The sequence below is a fragment of the Tachypleus tridentatus genome, chromosome 6, assembly GCF_004210375.1.
Source record: "Tachypleus tridentatus isolate NWPU-2018 chromosome 6, ASM421037v1, whole genome shotgun sequence".
Lineage (NCBI taxonomy): Eukaryota > Metazoa > Arthropoda > Merostomata > Xiphosura > Limulidae > Tachypleus > Tachypleus tridentatus.
The window spans coordinates 143,063,991-143,087,126 of NC_134830.1; the positions used below are offsets into that span (position 1 = coordinate 143,063,991).

General features: G+C 30.3%; 1 protein-coding gene across 3 annotated transcripts in view; it reads right to left on the minus strand.

Annotated features, from left to right (window-relative positions):
• The window catches only part of Cpr (Cytochrome P450 reductase), a 36,239-nt gene extending 13,634 nt beyond the window's left edge, over nt 1–22,605 (minus strand). The window contains exons 1-5 of one of the 3 annotated variants that reach the window (XM_076508487.1): nt 22,469–22,605; nt 20,008–20,189; nt 3,771–3,828; nt 1,432–1,560; nt 499–648 (exon numbers count right to left, since the gene is read on the minus strand). In XM_076508487.1, the coding sequence (XP_076364602.1) occupies nt 499–648; nt 1,432–1,560; nt 3,771–3,828; nt 20,008–20,177 (507 nt within the window). In that variant the 5' untranslated portion in view covers nt 20,178–20,189; nt 22,469–22,605. Of the gene's footprint in view, nt 1–498; nt 649–1,431; nt 1,561–3,770; nt 3,829–4,782; nt 4,801–20,007; nt 20,190–22,468 lie in introns of those variants that run through there. The other 2 variants (XM_076508488.1, XM_076508489.1) reach the window with 2 other exon arrangements.
• Between the last annotated feature and the right edge of the window lie 531 nt (nt 22,606–23,136).

The following is a 23,136-nucleotide window of genomic DNA, read 5'->3' on the forward strand; positions in this document are numbered from 1 at the left end:
AAGGAAAAACAAAATTAACAACAAGGAATGCATGAAATGCTTCAAAACAAACTCTAGAAACAAAAGTATGTTTTCAATAAATAATGTTTATAAAAAATTACTCCAAATGTCAAAAATATTTTGCACATTAAGTCAAAAGAATGGACAAGAATGTAAAGAAGCAAAACATTAGATGATTCAATCACCAGCTATGGAGAGTGATATTAATTAAAATAGCTTCACACTAAAAATTACTGTTGAATGGCTTTTATTGAAAACCAAACACCTATGGCATTATTAATCCAACACATAATCCACTTTTATTACCACAATTTTGATTTGAAAAAAACAAACAAAAAACACATTTATTAGCACTGAAACCAAGAAATCACATATGAAAAAAATCAAATCTAGAACTGCATAAATACTACAATTAGTAGCCCTCCCCATATAGTTTGTAACACAGTATAGGTTGTAGCAACAATAAAATGATTTTAAATTTGTATATGCACAACTTACAGCATAACGGAGACCAGTAAGATCAGCTGCTCCCTCTTGAAGCCACTGATAGAACTCTTGAGCATTATCTGTAGGATCTCCTTCTCCATATGTCGCCATACAAAACACTGCTAATGATCGGTCAATTTCTGAACATTTTGTTAATTCCTCCTGCAGAGTAACAAAAATGTTACATGAGAAATAGTAAAAAAAATAAAAATAAAAAAGGCGGATGTATCCGAGACTTTCAGCCACGTTACACACCAGGATTTGTTATATCTGAAGTGGTTACGAGAGCATTCCTTCAATGAAACAAATGTTTAAACAATCAGAGATACTAGAAACATGCACAATTCATGCTAAACATGTATCAAATTTTGCAATTTAACATGTTTGCATAAAATCCTAATAATGGCTGAATAAACTTGTGATAACACCAGATTATTCGCTCCCATAACAAATTTTAATTCCACATACACTACCTATGGCCAATAACTAATTTTTTTCTAGGTGCACTGTACAACAAACAAACGAATTGTAAAATTTACTCAAACACTACCTAAATTGAGAGTAGCAGCTCAGTAGTTTAATGTTTAGTTTCGGCTTCTGTTAAAAATTTAGCAGTATTCTTCTATTACATTATCTCTTTTTCAGCTCCAAGTACATTTAAGGTAATCTAAAAATTATTCTTTTAAATATACTGACAGCTGAACACAAGACACTAGAACAAATCAACATCAGAAGCTGATGCAACACCCCACACACACACAAAATGACAATAGAGAGAATCAAGCCTCAGCAAGATAAAGTAACATGTGGATTGTGGTTGGTTTTTGTTATTGTTTTTAAATACAAACTTAAGAACTGTGGATAACAATTTTCTTAGCAATAGATAAAAAAAGTTTGAAAATAGACTTGTTGTACAACTAAAATTTCATTTTTAATCTTACTAACCATCTCACATTCTTCAGGATCAGAAACCATGGCTTTCATAGCATATCGACCCGCTTCCTTGGCTATTCTAGCTGCAAATTCTTCTGCTGTACCAGTCTGAGATCCATAGAAAACCACCATGTTCCTACCCTGTAATATAGCAAAGAGTATTGTTAAAAATAGTAAAAGAATGTGAAATTATCAAATAGAATAATAACCTGGGAAAACCATCTTCACTCTTTTAATCCTATATGAACAGACTCAATCCACTGGACTTGATCCTTATCAGAGAATCAGATATTGTGATTCCAAATTTACCCAGTATAACTCAAAAATTTTAGAGAACTTAAGTATGTTGTATATAAGTATTTCTATTAGATTTCTTTCTCTTTATGAATTTAGTTAAGACAGTCTAGTCTTGAGTGAAAGAAGTTGTTCAATTTAGAATTAAAGTCAGTCTTCCATTTTAGAGCTTTCACATTTTTGTTGCATAGCCTCTAGGACCATCTAAACAAACACAAAAGTGTTTCAAAAAAAACTGTATTTCATCTGCTATTTACTGTGCTCTTACACTACACAAGTTCATGCTGTTTTGCTAACATGGTAAACAACAGAAACACAGAAAGAAAAGATATTTCAATTATACTTTTAGCCTTACTGAAGGAACTAGATTTAAACAGAAAATAATTATTTATCCGAAATAGCTACAGACTCATAATCTATATCTTTTCTTTTGACTTATTTTAAATTACTCTTTGAACCTTACCTAACTACCACAACTAACAATAAATCATCTAGCAGGTGTGAAAATAGTTCAGCATAAACAAAGTTAAGTTACATTATGTTATATCCAACTACATACAAAACTTGTGCAATGCTCAAGATGAAAAACTTTTTGTCAAATATTTTTTGTATGTCACCTAACATTTTTAATTTTAGCACATTTTAGTTATTTTTGTCAAAAATAAAGTAACACAAATCCACAAATACAAAAATATACATAAAAAACAGATAATTTAGTATTAATTTTCGGACCAAAGACTTGCTCTCAGAAACTGATCTTCATTACTCAAATTTTTCTTAGCTAGCTGATCCAAAACTGGTTTTTGTAGCTTTCAAATATTCAGTTTAAAACAGTATATGAAAAAATTTAAAAAATGTCCTAAATCTACTCTAACCTTTCTTGGTGACCAAAAAAAATTAACATTTCATTACTCATGCTGCTTACAGAAACACACTTCAATCTTCAACCAATAAAATGTGTTTGGAAAATATTGCCTTTACTGAAATAAATTAACATAAAGGCATTACAGTAATGTAGATCACAAAATGGCCTTTCTATTGGTCATTAACAAGTATAAGTAATAGGTAGTTTCAAAAAGAAAGGACCTTTTGTGGCAGGTGTAACAAATTCACTCAAAATTATTAGAAAATAAAGATGGTGGGAGGCTAAATTTGGACCCATCAATAAATACAGTTGTTTTTTTGCTAACTGGTGAACATTCTGTAAGCCACAGAAGATTAGAAAGAAAATCTAAAACAGTTAATTCAGATCAGTAGTTAATATCATAAATTTAGTTAATTTTTTAAAACTAATAAAAATTAAAAGCATAATAACATTAAATGTTCAATTATAAAATACATTTTGATGTTAAATTTACCAACATCTTGATAATAAAAACTGTTTGAAGTACACAACATGTATGTTTGTAACTTCAACTCTATGACACAGGGTTAAAAACTGAAGTTTCATTATTTGTTCAACTATGTAATATGAAACTAAAGAAAATACATCAGCTAATGAAAGAAAGACATTAGACACATTTAAAGTCAACTAACTTTGACAACTTTCACTAAATTAAAGAAAAAAAAAGTTTTGGGACTTTAAAGACCATCCTACTGGTCACTTCCAGTCTATTAATTGTTACATAAATTACCACAGAATTTGGATTAAGTGCACAATTTTCAAACAAGGCCTACAGCCCTTTCTAATTGACAAGATCAATCATGCATCTTCAAAACTTGGAAAATCTTAGTTTAGTAAGGTCAAATAGAAGTTACACTTCTGCTACAAATGTTTTCTACAAGAAACAACTGAAATGTGGATTTCTGAGAAATTAAAAAATTGTTTTCAAGTGGACGTAACTACTGTTAACATTTTATTTTTAAACTTGAATTGAGGTCAGAATAAAAGATAAACATGGCCTTTACTGGACAGTGTTGAAATAAATGTATAAATACGTAATTTTCTGGAAATAAAAGTTTTGACAACAATTGGAAACAAGATTTCATCTCTACCATTTTTAATTATTCACATTTGTTCTCTTTTTTTAATGATAAAGTTTTGTTTTTCAACTTACCGATGACTTTAACTTACTGATGAACCCTGTTTCTGATACTGATCTTGTAAATGCTGGCCTGGAAACAAATAATTCATTATGAAACATCTATAGAATTATAAAAGAACATTAACCAAAGAATGCAAAAAAAAATCTACAAGCATGAGGCAAAATAAAACAAAACTTAGAAGAATATAGGTTAGCTCATACACAAACTCCATTATGAAGATTAAAAAGTCTCACTTGATAGGAATTTATGGGTACTTTACCCTTTGGTAGGCTTAAATGTATAGCATGTTTGAGTTCCCATAACAAATGATTTACATATTTGACCTCTTCATTTTTAGTTTGACATCAGGTTTACAAGTAGTCTCACAATATTTTGTATGTGTGTATGTGAGGGGGTATGCATTTCTGTTATAAATAAACTATATTAATGAAAAATAATCATCCAAATATGTTATAAAATTAATTAATTGAATTTAAAGATAAAACAATAAAAATAATATAAATAAAATTTATTGAAATAAATACAATTTTGCCACTGAAAGAACAATAGCAGTTCATTGCTATGTTCATGTAAATAATTTCCAGTGAGAGGTTTATTTTTAGATTATTTGTATCTATCTTGCTTATTATGTTTCACACAAAGATGAAACTTTGAGATACACACCAAAATTTTTTTAATTGATTTCTCAAAACTAATAAATTAAAATACAAAATTTATAATTTATTAATTATAAAATTAGTTTCACTGCCTGAAAGCTTCTTGGAACACTTACCTTTCATGAACACTTACGAACAAAACAAAAACAAAGGTTACAAAGTGTTATATGATGCATGTAATCATTTACACACACAAAGAGGAGAGAGAGAGAAAAAATAAGTTGTCTTAATACTTATATAATTATCTTGATATCCACAATGAAACTAGAGCATTCTTTAACAATATCATGAATATAAATGTAGTGTTCATGAATCACTTTACATTTATCATTACCATAGCTACAGTTGCTACTACTTCTATTCTTACATATTTAGGACTTAAAACAAGGAGGAAAACAAGTCACACTGTCCATGTTACTTGATAACAGGAGAAAATAATAAACACTTCATTGTACGAGTAGTCTTTACATCTGTAAAAAAGAAAGAAAGAAAGGAGGAAAACGAATACTCAAAGAATATCTTATACAATCTTTTATTACTGTAGTGGGATGACCTTGACTGAGTAAGTCACTAGTGTTGCTTCAAGCCTATCTGATTAAAGGAATATTTATTTTCAGTTGTAGTAAACTCCAAGAAAATCATTTCTTAATACTTCCTGCAGGAAGAGTTGTTAGTTAGAACTATCTTCCTTAACATTCACATCAGGTAGAAAGAAAAAAGTCTTAAACCTGATAGCCTTTTATCAAACTAACTAATTCTGAAAAGTGTTTGTATGCAAATACAAAAAAAATTAAACAAATTAGTTTGTCAAAAAACCATGAAGTTCAGAAACTGTATTAAAACAATTTTATTGTAGTGTTTCAAGTGAAATGCTGCTAATTTCAGTGTTGCACAGTTGAAAAATTATTCGAGTGAAGTTTTAGTTTTTTCAAACTTAAGTCTCATGCACATTATATAATCTTCTCCTCAAGAAGTTGAATTCTCAGATTGTAAAATTACCTCTTAGTTTTGTTGTCTTTCAACAAGCTTAATATGTTGCTACTGTACCCTTTTTTTAGTTCCCCCCCCCCACAAGTTTTGTCATTAGCATAAATATTATTACACATAATGTCTGCTGACTGATTCACTCAGGGATGAGGAATTAGTGGATCTTACACAGCTGATTAATCAGGACAATTAATCAATTACATTCAACTAATCTATTATTCTCACAAATTGACTCAAAAAACTACTTGCAGTTTTATAAATTTGGTTTTGACACCAACACTAAGCAGAGCAAACAGTCTATTGTGTATTTTTCTTTACAACAAAACAAAAACATTATGGCAACATTTCAATTACTTGCCTACTGAAAACCAAAGACAATAACCTGAGGCCCCAATTTTGACAACTTTTTCTGACAAAGTTAATTGTAATTTTAATTACTAGATAGCTTTAATTGAAAAACCGTAATCTTGAACTTGGTGTTCTAATTCAACACTTTACAGGACAATAAAATAATGTATTTTGGAAAACATGGCAGCTTGTAAAGAAAGTGCATAACCTACATAAAATAAAACAACCAAATCAACCTCTATCATTTCACACCCAACTCCAATGTAGAACTTCCTCTCTGTCAAGGTCAACTGACTTGAACAGACTGTTTCATAAAGTTAAGGACTAGAAAATTGAAATAACAACACCAACAAGTCACTTCCTTCAGCAATTCCCTCCCGCAATAGTTATATAAAGCAAAAAACTTACTAATGGTTTTCACTCTTAAATTTCACTGTAACTGCTAATTACTAAAACATTTACATTCATATTAAGTCTGATAAAACAAGTCACATAAAGTAAAAAGGTAAAGTATACCAGACCTAAAACACTTAATGTTTGTTGATTTGATAAAACAGAAAAAAATTCAAATAACCTAGAAGTGGCTAATAATGTATGCAATCTAGTGACCTCATAAACTAATTTTTCTACCTATGTGTAGATAGAATGAGGTCATCTTTACTCTCTATGTGCTCTAGCAGAAGTATGTCACACTTGACATGATCACTCGTACTAATACTTTCAACTGTAAACTAGCAAAGTAACATTTTTTATTTCTGCAACTGAATTAAAGTTTCACGACCAAAAGAATTACAAAACTTGCATTTACCACTAGAACATGCATGTACACACTGCATTCTGTGAACCATTAAATGGTTTTGTTTTTTTAATATTCTTGATTGATAAAATGTTTAGTTTCTGTCAAAAGTAAATTGCAAGTATCAAAATTCAGGAGTGAAATTTATTAATCACAAAAATATGAAATTATACTTTGTTTCAGTTACTATGGGTTCCCCCCCCCACAAGCTTTTTAACTAACACATGTTACTACTAAATATAACAAGGCCTACATGTTCAGCCATTTCATAACACCCTGGAGCAAAGTATAATCGTGGCTCAGCCAGTCCCCAACGCCCTGGAGCAAAATGTTAGCGTGGCTCAGCCAGTCCCCAACGCCCTGGAGCAAAATGTTAGCATGGCTCAGCCAGTCCCCAACTCCCTGGAGCAAAATGTTAGCATGGCTCAGCCACTCCCCAACGCCTTGGAGCAATGGATATGCGATTTAGCAAATTTTGACACTGGCATACCCTGTATTTGCGACTGCTGGTTCATAATTAGAAAAATGTAGTTAAAATTCAACTAGTTCATAACAATAGCAATGAGGCTGATCTATCCAATTTATAGCTTTGGAGCAATATATTTACTTGATCATACTTTTTATGTCCTAGATAATCCATTGATGTAGTAAACTCCCAATTTGGCATCAGTACAGACTTGAAGAAACAAACAGAAAATTATTTGGCACAATTAAACATGCTAATGAAAGATTGGAAAGCTTCCTAACTTGAACACAATAGACAATAATCCAATCTCTTAGGCTTATTATCACAAATAAGATATCAATCAAATAAAAATCTAAAAGTTTTGTAAACTATCTTCTGTTCTCAGCTACAAGTAAAAAAAAAAATACAATTATTATCCAGAAATGAAAGAATGCATTAAAAAATTAATAAAAATTGGACAGAGAAGGTAAGACAAAAAGATTACGAGGTGATGTTAGGTCAATAAGATGCTAAAGAAACCAAAAGTAATTGAAAAATTGCCTTCAGAATTTTTAACTTCATGAAAAATATTAATGTATTTTAGAAAGATATGCTTACAGTCAGGAAAAACAGGCTGCTTCTAATACTTCCTTTGACATTTGTGTTTTCATGAAGAAATAATTCCACAAGAGATGCAGTAAATTTGACAAATTGAAAAGATTTATAAACCAGTAGATGAGTTTGTCTTTTTTCAGTTATTAGTTCTAGATGAACATTAAAACAACTTACTGTCGTTTACTTTATAAAATTATTTATAGAGAACACAATACTTGCATTAACACAGTTTTCTAAATATACAACACCAACTTTCACCATAATTTTTTTTAACATATACCAAGTGACTTTACTCCTTTCCACATAAATTACATTCCTTCAATTTCAAAAGTTTGAGGTTTAATTATTCAGTCCCTCGTTTTCCTTTTACATCCAGAAAATTATAAAGCAACAAGGACTGAAATCATTAGATCAAAATCTAAATGAAATTCTTCCAAAATTCAGAGATATTTCCATAGTGATTGGAAATTTTTGTATAATTAGAATCTATTGTGATCATATTAAAGTATGTGTAGTGAATCATAAAACAGCTAAATATTAGTGACCACTACCCAAGAATACAGTAATGATAAAATGGGAATGTTGAACTAATTATGATAAGGTTAAAACTTTTTTGACTGGAAATCACCAAATGTCCAGAAGCTAAAGGATTATATTTTGAGGAGCTAAGGAAAATCTCATTTTCATCGTTTAGGCTTAAATATTAAGCAGACCTCCCTACTACAGGTAAATCTGTAATAACTTGATAGCAATTAAATCACACGGGTGTTTCCAAGCTCATAGTTTGTTTTGTTTTTTTACGTTTATTTCATTATACACCCATTGTATAAACTATTGGTATTGTAAGTTTTCATATAAAAAACATATATAATAAAGTTACATAAATCATGTTAAAAAAGATCTGAAAATCTTGCTTCCGACTTCATTTGGAGTGAAGTTGACCAAACACTGAAACATTTGCTTCCATCTCAAGTTGTGCTCACATTTTAAGTTTCATTTCATCATTCTGCATTATACCTCAGTGAAGTCAGATCAACTGGTTAACATAAAAAATTTTATCAGGTTTCTTAATGTACATGACCAGTTTTGTTTGTTCAAATGAACACAGTTGTGTGTTGCCTTTCTATCTCTCTCAGTCTTGGTTTACAAGAGAAACACGTACACTATTTTCTAATAGAAGTCTCTTAACAGCATTTGATGAGAGAAAGACATCAGTTTCAGATGACCTTCAGAGGTGTTGAGGTTTAGGAACCTTTGGAGTACCAAACTTTTCACTCTGTTCTTTTAGACAGAATATCTTGTTGGTGAAATGAGTTGAAAATCAGATATGACTTGCAGAACATAAAGTGTATATTTGAAACAATCAAACAAATGAGATTTTCTTTTGTAGGATCAACAGTGACTATATAGTAATTTTATTTTTATGTTAATAGTTTTGGGATATTTATAAACAACATTAAAACTTATTTTTAGCCATTTTTCTAAATTCACAGCATTAGAATGGAAGTTGACACTTTTTTTTTTTATGGTTCTATTCCTGACAAAATGTATTACCTGCCTTTTGATGTGCATGTTTGGTGAAATCTCAGAACACTGACTGACTGTCTGTCTGTTATCAAGATTCAAATGATTAATTCTAAAAAGATATTTGTGTGTGAAAATCATTGAAATTATAGTTGATGTCTTTGCTTTTTTTTTTTTTATTAATTGTGCAACCATAAAATAGTTAACATAGCTGAAATGGTTTGTTGGTATCTATAGTTACTAAGAACAGATATTGTTTCTGCCTTAGTTATGCAAATGTACAAAAATGGGAGCAAACTAATGGTTTTCCCATTTAAGCTTAACAATAAACATATGGGAATCTGGAGAAATCATGTTTTCAGATCCAGTTTAGGAAGCTGTGGTGGATCTAGGGTCCAATCTTGGAGAGAGAGAGAAAGGGGGTTGCCAATTGGGGATGAATGAACAAAATATTGGTACTATCATTCATCTGAAATCTTTGGGTAATGCAGATAAAAATAAGTATTTGTTAGGTTGTAAAAATAAAACTATTTAAACCCAGTCTCAGAAGAAAATCAACACCATTATTCTTGATTTACAAAAATATTCTTTGAAACAAGTTGATCAAGTATCCAATTTTTAGTTTGATTTTTCATTCAAAATTACTGAATAATAAGAAAATGAAAACAGACAGCATATAACTTCCCTTTAAATGAACATTTAAAATGAACTGGACAAATATAATTTATACAAAAAACATACATGTAAAAAATAAGATTTATTCAGAATGGAGAATATTATTATATCATGATGTTACAATAAGGAATTTTACCAGACCATTAAAAAAAACAAAAAAACACCAGTATTATTCATTTTCGCCATGTAGTAATTGATAACTTGTGTGTAATACCACTCAAGTAATCGTTCACATTATTTGTTGGTCAAAACGCATTGATGAGTCACATTAACCTCTCTGCATGGTAATGATGCTTTGTCCAACCAATAAATAATTCCTGACCACTCAAGTTAAAACTCAGCTCAGACTTTGTTTCTTCTTTGTCACAGAATTGAACTTCCATGTACTTGAATGATTTGCAGAAACTTGTTCAAACAAGCCATGGTGTCATCCTTCTATGGAATTGTTAGTTGGAAAGTCCTGTTATATGCCTTTATAGCAGTCCCACATCTCTAGCTTAAATGCAAGTGGTTGGCATCATTGTCTTTGATCAAGACATTCAATCCAGGTGTCCTTAAAATAATCAACCAGCATTGAGCTTCAGGTGGAAATGTTTTCATCAGCAAAAAAGATTAACATATTTGACACATTGTCTGTGAAAGCAAGTGTTAGTGCATATTACACGCAAATCTTCAAGTAAAAGTCTACATTTGTGTTGTATATTTGATCAAGGTCATTTTGATTAATTTTACAATAAATACACTTACTTGAAAGTAAAAAGCACCTACCATTAACTGTACATATAAATTCAATGTCAACTGCATTTATCATTGCAAGTTTCAGATCTGTAAGTATAGACATGTGAATTAAGGTTGGTACAACTCCTTTACTTATTTATATATCTGTATTCATTTTTATTCAGCAACAACACACAAACTAAAGGGAAAGAAATGCTTCCTTGCTGTCTGTTAATCATTTGTAATTCTTCAAAAATATTTGGAACAGTCTTAAATGTTCTATCAGCATACAAACAATCACAACTTGCTAGCAACTATCAGTTCCTTTTACAGAAAATCCATATTTGATCATCTGTTGTAGCATAGTCAAACATTAAAAACTGTTCTCCATTTCCAATTTTAATATATTCTTCTAGAAAAACAATATCTTTATACTTTGTGGTAACAAACCCCAGGCTTTATTTCCCACATAAATTATGAATAGATTTTATGTTGTTTACAGATAGCAGCTTAAGATTTCGCAGCTTGGCCAAGTCCAACAGATCGCGTAATCAACTACTGAGCTGTCATGTTATAATAGAGGTCACTGACATTACAGGAAATTATTGCTCAACCTAAATTGTGACCTTTCATGTTTCTGCTTTTAAATGAATTAAAAATAAAACAAACATCATACAGCCAGTAAAAATTAGTAGTGGGAAAGTAATGCTGGTGAATGCATGTTTAAAGAACTGTCATCAAATAATTTACCAAATTTGCCATGATTCCTAGACAACTTTATGTGGGTGTTACTTGGACCACCTTGTAGAGGTTGAAGAACCAACAGAGGTTCCAGCTTCTGTCATAGTACTTCTTATAATAATTCACATAATTTCAACTTTTGCATTAAGTTATGCAGAATTGAAAATCAAGTTGCCAATATAAATTCCATGATTTGTCTTAATAAATTATTTTCAACATTTTCACTCTGGAGAGAAACAGATGGATCAGCACATGAGGTGGGATTTTAATTTCCTTCTGGGGTGAACCTGTTGTTTCATAGATTGGTAGGTTTTAAAAAAATGTTAAAACTGGCCACCTTTCCTTCATTTAATTTAGTTTTTTGTTTTTATATTACTGATGAAGTGTGTTGTTCCAAATAGGTGATGTTGAAAAATTTTCTTAAAGTTCATGATGATGGGCATTATTCTAACTAGATGGATAACAAGCAGATGGTCTTACACTGGAAATGTCTAAGAAGGCAACTATCTTCATGTATTTTAGGCAGCCAACACGACAGAGAAGAATTAGCCTGTTTAAGGAGGTTAAAAAATCTTGATAACCAGCTCAATCTTTTGATACTTTCTTGGAGAGTTGTTCAACCTTAGATCTCTCAAATATTTTCACCTTACAGCAAGTCCTTCATTTTTGTTTCATAAATAGATTTAAGCAAAATAACCATTTGTTTTGATTTATCAAATTTAGTTACTAGTACACCGTTATTCTTTTATTATTATTAGTTTTCTTGACACTTCCGTAAAATCACAAGAATTTGACAAGCCCTCAGTTAAAAAAGTTTAAATCATTGACACATTTAATCAATTTAATAAAAACTAGTAAAGCTCAGATCCACGTTTCTGAAAGAAAATGACCGTCCACAAACTAACATTACTTCTACATCTGTAACCCAACAGATTCATTATATTCTATCTGCTTAGGATGCTTTATACTTTAATTTCTTTCTAACAAAAGTTCTCACCATCTTGAAATACCATTTCCTTTGGACCATAGAAGCATGCACTTCCAACAGCTTTTTTCAGCAACCACAAGACTTCATTAATCTCAAATTTTATCTGTCCAACCTGCTGGGTCATAATTGAGTTTTCCCATTACAAAATGGTAATTATTGATCCTTGGAATACAGCTTTAGTAGCTGTACAGATGATTCTATTTTGTAAACAGTTTATCACACATTATTACTCTAACTTTTTGTCTTGTAATGAATAATACTGCTTCATATATTACGTAATGGTCAATTTCCCTGTGGTTCTTTAAAATATCTTTAATAATTTTTGCTCCTTTGTTGTTACCATTCTAACAGTAGATAAATATACAAGATAAAGTAATCTAAAGTGTAGATCTACTGCTATGAAATAACACTAAACTTATATGGATACAAGACAACACTGTTAGGTGTCATCATCATCCAATATCCATCTGAGAAAGGATATACAAAAGGATAGTGCTATATAAAAGAGGGTATTAGAACCATATTGTTTTATTAAAGTAAAAAATTAGGGAAAAAGGTGTACAAAAACAACTGCCACCTCCCATTTTGTCTCACACACAGAAAAGTACCACTTTTTACAGGTTACCAACTGATGAGCTGTAGATAAAACTAATGAGAATGATGCACATGAAAACATGATGCAATTTAAAACATGAAAAGGATGTTTAAATACACTTCACACTTCTTAAATGGCAATAAGCTGTACGAGGCAAAGGATTTTTCAATATTTCTATGGAAGCAGAAGAAATAGTCAAGAGTTTGGTACCAATTTAACAAAAAAAGTAACAGTAAAGTTAAGGGTTAAAATACACAAATCAAAAACACTAAAATAGGTTCCAATGAAGAAAGTAGTGCAATAAATCCTCTATGATTTAAATACTACACCAGATCTTCAAGACTATTTTTTCTTTTTACTATGATGCCAAATCAAACATCTCTGAAACATATTCTCATAATACTTATTCATCCTTGTTGCACTTATCTAACCATCAAGCCCACAATGCAACTGAACAAGAACTACCTGAAGTAATGTCTATTTATAACTGGTACATTGGCTAGATGGCTTGACTCACACCATCGAATTTCTACAATGGTGTGTTTGCTGGTAGAATTGTTAAGAGATACTGTGCTCTAGTGGTCGCTTATTGAAGGTAACAGTAAAAACAACTTCAAACTACAAATGTCAGTCCTACCAACTTTTCCAGCTTTCTGCATTTAAACTATAGCTTTTAATAAAATAATAATAATAGTTTGTAAGTATAAGATGGCAGTCAGCAGCAGAAAACTTTTAGAAAGTTAATCCTGTTTCTGTTCCAGTAGAATGTTAACAATAATAGTAGTAATAAACAATTATAAATAACCCGTATCATAATTCCATACTGATTTCGATTTTAAATACAATTAAGTTTAACATTAATGTTATTAACTCCAAAGAGGTAAAAACTATGGGGTTAATTATAATTTCTATTGTACCGTACTTATAAAACAAGTCCATGTACGTCAAGAACTAAGAAAAAAATTGATTACCAAAAACATAAAAAGTAATTAAAATGATATTTGTGAAATATCTGTAAACACGACAGAAGCTTTGTACCAATGGAATAACATACTTATATATTAACATTACATAATTATGACACAGTTACATTTAATTTAATGAAGAAAAATGTTGTTAGTAGGAACAAAAAAAAAAAAAAGCAAACATTTAGCAGTATCTATAAAAGTTAAGATCACAACATGTAGATGAATCGAAAAACAAACATTTTCCTTACTTAACATTGGACATGTTTATTTAACCTGTATTACTGAAACAAATCTCCACTGAGGCACTAAACCTAACAGACAACTTTTAATCACCACAATCTGATAATTTATTTAAGACGTACTGACCTACATCCATGTAGTTATCTGCTACATCTGGACACACCAAACCACCAACATATGTAAATTATTCCAAGAAAAGCTACATTCAGTATCATTTACCATCATCGTGGTATTAACAACAAAACTCTTTATAAAAGATGTAACAATATCCTTAAAAACTAAGATTACTATTCTAAACTAAATTCTGGTTACATTTCGTTGATCATGACATCCAAGCAATACAGAAACAAGCCAGCCATTAGGTGATTGCATAAACCCAAAAAAATCAGTCAAATTTCTCTTTGAAATCAATGTTGATGAAATTTTTAAGCTCCCTATGAAGATGCCATTGAATTCAGTTGAGACAATGAATCATTTTTCACAATCTAATTATTTTGTCTTTGTCCACTGTACTATCTTACTGCAGAATGCCAACTTTCCAGTTACCCTCGGTCTTCTCAAGAAGAAAGTGAAAACCTTTAGAGACTCCAATGTAAATGTTTTATTTATCTGGAACATTGCATCTAAATTACCTGTATTCATAACACACAAGACTATACTTAAGAATTATATGAAGAAATTAGCATCCATCACGTACAATTTATCAAAAAACTTGTACTGCAAAGTGTAATGCAGGTGCTTCCAGTAGAGTTGTCAAAGTTCTACATGTGGTACGGGTGATCAAAAGTTCCAACTTTATTATCATACCTTAGATCTTTTAATTACAAAAAGCCATTAGCTAAAGAGCAGCACATTAACTATGGAAGTGTAAGCAATCAAAATAAAATTGCTTATTGCAGCACTATAACGTACATGCCGTTTTACAGAAACCAAGATAATAATTAACTTTGGTTTAATGTAAAGCTACTAATAAACTGTGTATATAAAATGGAATTAAAATAAAAAAAATTGTAATCATCTTGTCAGACAAATACTCACTAGTCAAGTTAAATCACATAAATATGAACAAGCAGAAAATTGAAGTATATGGGGAAAATAAAGCATACATCACAGAGACAGGAAGATATGGGAGCACTGTTTCCCTGAAAATATTTATAATTAGACAACTTGTGTATATTTTGATATTGTAGCTGCCTTCCCCAAATCACAGACAAGAGGCACATCCTCCAAGTTCTGGTTCTTTTGACACAGTTGTATTGTTCACAATTACAATACTAGAGAATGAAAGGTAAGCCAGAATGCAGTTCATAAAGTAAAGATGCTTTTTTTTTTTTTTTTTTTTTAACATCTGCATATTAATGTAAATCACAGATCACTGAATATGAATCTTTCGTAACATTCAAAGAATAACAAAAGTTTTATTTAATTCTCAGTAAACATCCAATTTGATCACAACATCCAAGATAAATCTTCATAAACCTCATACATTCATCATCATTCAAGTTTATTCTGTCATAAAATCTTCTGTATTTTCCAGCAGTACATGTAAATATGAATTATGTTTGTATGCAAGAAGGGAGAAAGAAATTTGGTGAATAACAACAAAATCAATTTCACTTTCACTTCAAGGATTAATATGGACATATCTATATTTAGAAGGAATTTTAGGTTCAATGTAACTTAAGGGAACTTTAAGTACACCGCAACAATTACTCAATTAAGACACCAAATCATCATCAAGTCTTGTGCAGTAATTAAATACAAATTAGACATTATTACCCAAAATATTTCATTTGATTTATTCGCAACATGACAATTAACAAATTCAAGAGTCACTCGAGGTTGTTTGTTTAGTTTTATGCAAAGTTGCTCAAGGGTTATCTGCTATAGGTATGCTTAATTTAGAAGTAAGAGACTATAGGAAAGACAGCCAGAAAACACCACCAACTCTTAGGTTACTCTTAACAATGAATATTGGGATTAATCATAACACTATAATACCCCTATGAATGAAATGGCTAGCATGTTTGGTGGTTTAATTAGACTCCCACAACCCACAGGTTACAAGTACCCTAACTGCCACACCATAAGAAAAGTTCAAACAACTTATACAAGTTGTCCATTTAAAACAAAATTAACTTACTTCCCATTCATAGGATAAACTTTTACCATAAACATCTTGAATTAGCAGTTCCACACCCCCTATCTTCACAGTGTAATTGAACCTTTTTAGAAACATCAACAACTGAATCATGTTACTAGAGTATTCTCTAACAGTGAAGTGTCTTAACTTTCTCCTGTAATTATATTTCTGAACCAGATTAATAACAGAAAATGATAAACAGCCAGAAAAACAAACAGATGGGTAAACTTTTGAATACAAATATATTTGTGTATCAATGTTTTTTACGATATAGCTGTTAAAATAAAAATAATCTCGAGCATGAAGTAACTGTTTCCCACTTAAACAACAAAAAGGCCAAATATACATAATGAAACAATGGTTTACAACAGTTTCAAGTTAAAACACATCCACTCAATCATCCAGACTAATGTCTAACTTCTCATCCACCACAGAGTGTTTTTATGTTATATCATTCTTGTGTTGTAGCCAACGTAAACAGCAAGACAGGCACGCATACTCTAACCAATTAAATACTAATATGCGAGCAGTATAAACCAAACACAGACATGCAAGATCTTAAGCTGCAATTAGTAAAATATTTCTCCATTTGTGTTCATGGAGTTCCCATAGCAACTGAACAAAATGTCCTAAACAAGGAAATCAAACTAGGACTCTTCAGTCAGTGCTCTTTTTCTTTGTCTTTTTACAAATTAACAAACAGTAACAAATAAAGTTATTGATGTTTCTAGTGACACACAGGTAAATATCTAAGAATATCAGGAATACTTAACAGATATTGTTAATGTTTAGATTTAAACATACAGAAAAAGTAGTGTTAATAACCAGACATTTTGATATTTAAAATAAATAATAATTTATAGATTTATATCCTAATGCACCACACACACACAAAAGAGGGGGGAAAAAAAGAAAAAACAGAGCTTTTACATTAATCACAAGGTCACCATTTCACCCTCATAAACAACTGCTGTGATGTCATCTAGCACGTACCCAATTTATCATAAATTGTATGCATCCTTGAGAGCTCTGAAATCAGAGATAAAGTAGCATGTGATGAGTTCACTTGCACAAGTGAAGATTGACAGTATGTGTAAACTGGGTTACCTAACTGATACCACGTAGTGGTAGCAAGAGGTGTAAAAAATGCTAAAACTCGTAACAAAATGAAAACATAACAAAAAAAAAATTTACAAGTATATTTCCTTATGCATAATTATAGAATAGCTATATAGGTATTGATATTTGAATAAACTTGTACACAGCTACGTATTAATCAATGGATGTACAAAATCATCCGACTAATTCATTGAACAATGACTTCGTGTACACAGAAACTTCCAGCAGATAAAATTTAAGCATAGATAAAAATTTTGAAATCATAGTCATGTGATGATAATATAAGTAATATTTATATTTACACTGTTTTGTTATCATCCTATTTACATGTAATTTAGAAATTCTGAAGAAAATTACATCAAAAAACTTATTTCTGACCAGATAAAAAATGTAACAAAATAAATCTGAAAGTTTAAATCAGACAGTTTACAGTAAGTGCATTTATATTGCTAAAGCTAATAGATATTAAAAAAAACTGGATCAAAATTATCCTAATGAATGAAACACTGGTATTAAAGTTTTAAAAATACCATACCCTTAATACACGTTATTAATGAAATTCATTTGAAATCTCTCATCATTTAAAAAAGTTTAATGTTCATAGAAATGATTTTTTTTTAAATAGCAAACAGATTTCAGGAGTAATCCTCCACTTAGACATCAACAGACAAATAAATAAGAGACAGAAATACCACTATAGTAATATGACAACCTTTCAACATGTGGAATCATAACAAGGGTCCAAAGTAACAGCTGAGATTGATGTGTGGTTTAAGTAAATGTGAAAAACCAACATTTTATCTAGCATTTCAAATTAATAATTTAATTTTACAAACAGTTCCAAGTATTCAATGTCTTTTGTGTGAAAGTTAAAAAAAATTAAATACAAAAACAAAGAAAACTAACATATATTTTTGTCTCTAAATCTTGTATTATTTATTTTTCTCATTTCTTTGACCAGTAGATGGTAGAAATCAGACTAGTCATTCCTATACAAGTCATTTTTGAAATCTGATCATTGTACATTATAACATGATTAACTCCTAACAATTTAGTGTAGAATAACCTTGCAAAAAATAACATTTGGTATAAACATTATACATGTCTGTTATTCCATTATTTCAAACAGGAAACTGATGAATGCTTGAACTCGCACACCAGTTCACAACACATACAAGACTGACACCTTGTAGGATTTTGGTAACCTTTCACTTCATATACAAGTATGTATTTTTTTCAGATATATTTATTTGCTTCTCTAGGAGTTTACCAGTCTACCCCTGGTAATGACTCAGTATTTAACAAAGTATTTTAAAAAGAGCAACATTTTCATTTGAATTAACTCTTCTCAAAATATTAATATATGAAGATAGAAAGAAAAACATATCGATACAACACTTAATTTTACAAGCTCATGTCTTGGTCTTAAAGTTTTAGAGACACCTTACAATCTAATTAGAAGCTTTCTACATGTCAATGTACTAGCATCAAGTTAAATAACAGAAACTGTATCAATAATCTAGAGAAAAAAAATAGCCATGCTGAGAATCATTACTTTCATGACAACTTCTCAAATAAATACTGAAAACAGATTTTTAACACTACTAACAATACAATCAAGCAAGCAGGTTTACAGTTTTCCAAACTGTCCTTGGACCATGTTTGTAATATTCTACTGGCAACCCTCAAGTCCTTAACTGTTTCTCTGGCTTCAAGAAACTAGATAAATAACAACCAAAACAACTTTAATGCCTAAAATCTTTGAACTTTCTGTCAAAACTGTCTTTTCAACTGAAACAGAAATTAACAGAAAAGTCCTTTCTACTTAAAAGTTGTCAGTATCAAAGAGTCTGACCATTGAAAATATTCTACAGAACCATTAGCATCCTTTTAACCAAGGCTCACTGTTTGGAAGAAAGATTGCTTCAATATACACAAGCATCCTCAATCTCATTTACCGACTTTTTTTCCCTAAATTATTCTAAAATTCAATTCTTGTTCTCAAATTTTGCCTATTCATTCCAAAACAAGAGGAAATTCTAAATAGCTGCAGTTGTAATTAGATCTCAAACTGGTTAAGAGAGGGAGCTATGAGCAAAAGGTTTGTACTCGGTAGAAGAAACAACAAACAACTTAACCATTCTATGAGCCACTATGTCATGGCTAAAAACTGTAAAAAAACAGTGGCTTATAATATTAAATTGTTTGTTTGTCTTCATATTTCAACTCAAAATTCTAACTAACTTTACATGCATTCCATTTTAAAAATTTCAATTTCCAAATTTGTCCAATTGTAAATGTATTTTAAATTCCTGAACTAATGTTGTGGTGAATTACACAAATACATACACACGGGAAGAAAGACGTCTAAAAATAAACTAAAACAGGACACCAAATATATACCATGATTACTGTAACACAAAAACACTACTAAAAAATTAATTGCACTTAAAATGTTTTACATCCATTAATGCATCCAGATCCTTATTTATAAGACTAATACTGATGTACAGAAATGCACCTGGTGTAACAGTTACCATAATGATGAATGAAAGATTCTTTGAGGTGAGCTTGAAAATTAAATATAAAAGAGATTGTGTTTGAAGAAATATGCAGTCAAAACCAATTTATTCTCTACTTATATTTGAACAGCGTTATATATATTAACTTGTAGAAACAACAGGCACTTACTCAATGGAAAATGTTCTGATACTGTTGTTGTCGACTGAAACTTTTTTCTTCCGGAAGAAAAGCCAATAGACTGCTATTCCAAAAACAGACAATAAAATCAAAACATCAATCCACGAGAAGAAGGGCTCTTCCGGGCCTTCTGTCTTACTCAACTCATCCGATACTCCCATCGTCTGACTGTTCTAAATAAAACAGTATAATTAGTACAATATCACACAATAATGGAAGTTAGTAACTACAAAAAGAAAAAAAAAACATTCTAAAATCAACATTTTCTTCCCCCTTTGTACAGCCACGAGATTTTTTTTTGTAACCATAATTAATTAGTTGCCAAAAAAATTAAAAATTTATTCAAAAAGATAATATTCAATACATTTTATCATTTTAGTTATGAATCTCCATATACACCCACACATAGAAAATTAAATTTAAAAACAATATCTTTAAAGACATGAAAACAATAACTTGTAAAATAAAGATTTCAAAATTTTGTCACTTAATAAAATGCATATAATACTTGTACAATTAAAAGTGAACCAACATTTTATAAGAGCAAAGCAAGGCAGTGAAAGTTATTTCACCCCTCAAGATAAACCCTGAACACCTACATACAAAAACAAGGAAGATGACAGAGCAGGTTGTTTATTACTGTAACTGCTTGGTTTTGAGACTGTAAATGCTCATCCACCTTTGGGAAAAAGTCCAACTTCAAACTAACCTCTTTACTTTTTAAATTCTTGCAACTGATTTCATAAAACAATCATGTTAGAAAAATGTAATTTTAACTAGTGAAGTTTAGTCTAATTTTTAAAACTACTTATAATACCCTATAAATATTATTATTATTCATGTAAATAATAAAAAGCAAAGGCCTAAGCACTGACCACTTCCAAAAGTCCATCCACGAGTAACAAGAGTATTTTTCAACTATACTTGGTGACTTGAGCCACCCTCCCTACAAGATAACCTACTAATATTATTTTTCAACCATATCAAATGTCATTTTCTAAGCTAAGCCTTCACATGGTATCATATTAAATGTGTTTTTGGAAATTAAGTATATCCAATTCACAACCTTTCCTTTCAGTGAATCCATTAACAGGCCTCAAGTTTATAAAGGATTTCAAATACATCAAATCAAATTTAAATACTATAATATTTTGTGGTAAAACTAAATTATGGCTCATGTACATGATAATATTTAGATACTTGCTTATTTATGTAATAACCTCTACTATAAGATGTGCTAAAAATATACAACAATTAACAATGCAAGTGAAATCTTGTTGATAATGTGACAAGCAAGATATGAAAGGCTTTAATGACAACTCTGGTTTACATCTTGGAACAGAAAATAAAACTTAATATATTTCCACTCATAAAAGATGAAGACAACAAGGTTTAACATATAATCTTTTTAACTCTTTAAACACTATAATACAGAAATTTGAAAACTTTTTTTTCTTAATAAATAACAAATAATTAATTCCTTCTAGTTTTTCTACTACTATGCTGTACTCCATGTTTGCTCCCAATACAGTCAACAAACCTTTCAGTAGATATCCAATGTTTTTATATAAAAATGCCTCACAATTAAAACAACACAGTTTAATTTGCTTGTTGACAATCAACAAAAGCAAGACACTGATAGCCATTTACATCACAACCTTCAAACTCCTAAACTTTTCTTTCAGTCCCTCTTGAAAGTGATTTTAATGTCAAAACGAAAATATGACTTAATTTTATTTAGCGTCACAATTATTAATTCATAACATATCACTTACTTAATAATTAAAATGTATTAAGCCACCGATTGTGGCTACTTTAAATCAGTAAATGTGCTGTAATTTTTGCAAGCCATGTATGGCACACACAGATTCAACTGTTTAGACGCAGACCGTATCCTACACAGCAAATTAGCAATCAACGCATAAAATATCTGGTGTTGCGGAGTTTTACAACATTTAAAATGTAAACACAGAAATAACGAAAGAAAAATTTAAAATTCACTTTATAATATTGTAACAGTTGCTCATAGTTTATTTTGAAATTTCAGTAAAACTATTTAAATTCCCTTTTTTTTCAAAACTCAGAATTACTAAACAATCGTTATAATTTATAAATTATAGTATAATATATATTTTAAACGAGGATAGGGTGGTTGACCCATTATTATTAGATATTATTTGCTTTCTCTCATAATCATATACTCTTACAATTACATCACGTAAGTCAAAATGCAAAAATACTAATAGTAGTACAAATAGTAGGCCAACTGCGCAGACGTAAGTGGAAATTACAAGTCATGCTCATAGCTACTTGCTCATCTATTCACTAGAAAATTAAAAAGAATATAATTTCACAGCGCGTCTAACTTTTTCTTTCAAACTTCTTTTGTATCTAACGAGGTTAAATGCACTGTCAGCAAATGATAAAACACAAAAATATACTTCATACGAACCTATGCAACTTATCAAACTCTTCTCTGCAAACAAACACCACTTTTCTCTCTTACATACAACCACTTTGGCACTTAATGCTTATGCATACTGAACAATACATTCATATGTAAAAACGAAATGCTGCCATCTCGTGTTCAAACTGATAATTCGATAAATTGAAATTTAACACACAGAGAGACACACGCGTGTATATATGATGTGTGTATTTTATCTATATAAAATTTTCATTACGCTTATAAATCGTTGTTGATCGACCTATCATTGCATTAATGCAACGTGCTTCCTACACAATAAATAAATAAATAGATTAGTTGTAATATCATTGTCCTGTAGTGCCCCAAATGACCTATACTGGTCGTTGGTTTTTTCGCCTTTGCTTGCTTAGTTTAAGTCCTTCTTGACACTACTACTGTTATCAGTTTCATTTTTTCTAATTCTTTTTTTTTTCGTTTGTTTGTTTTGTCAAAATTGATTTGTTTTCCTAATGTTAATCTTTTACCCCATCATGTTGTGTCTAATATTAAACCCACCTGGATATTCAAAATCACATGCTTTGACTTGAAGTCAGATATATTCAAAGCGAAATACCTGCGACATGCTTGTTTGCATTGCCCAGTAGCTGGCGGTTTCTTTCAAATAACATGGCGAAAAAAAATCAACGTCAAGC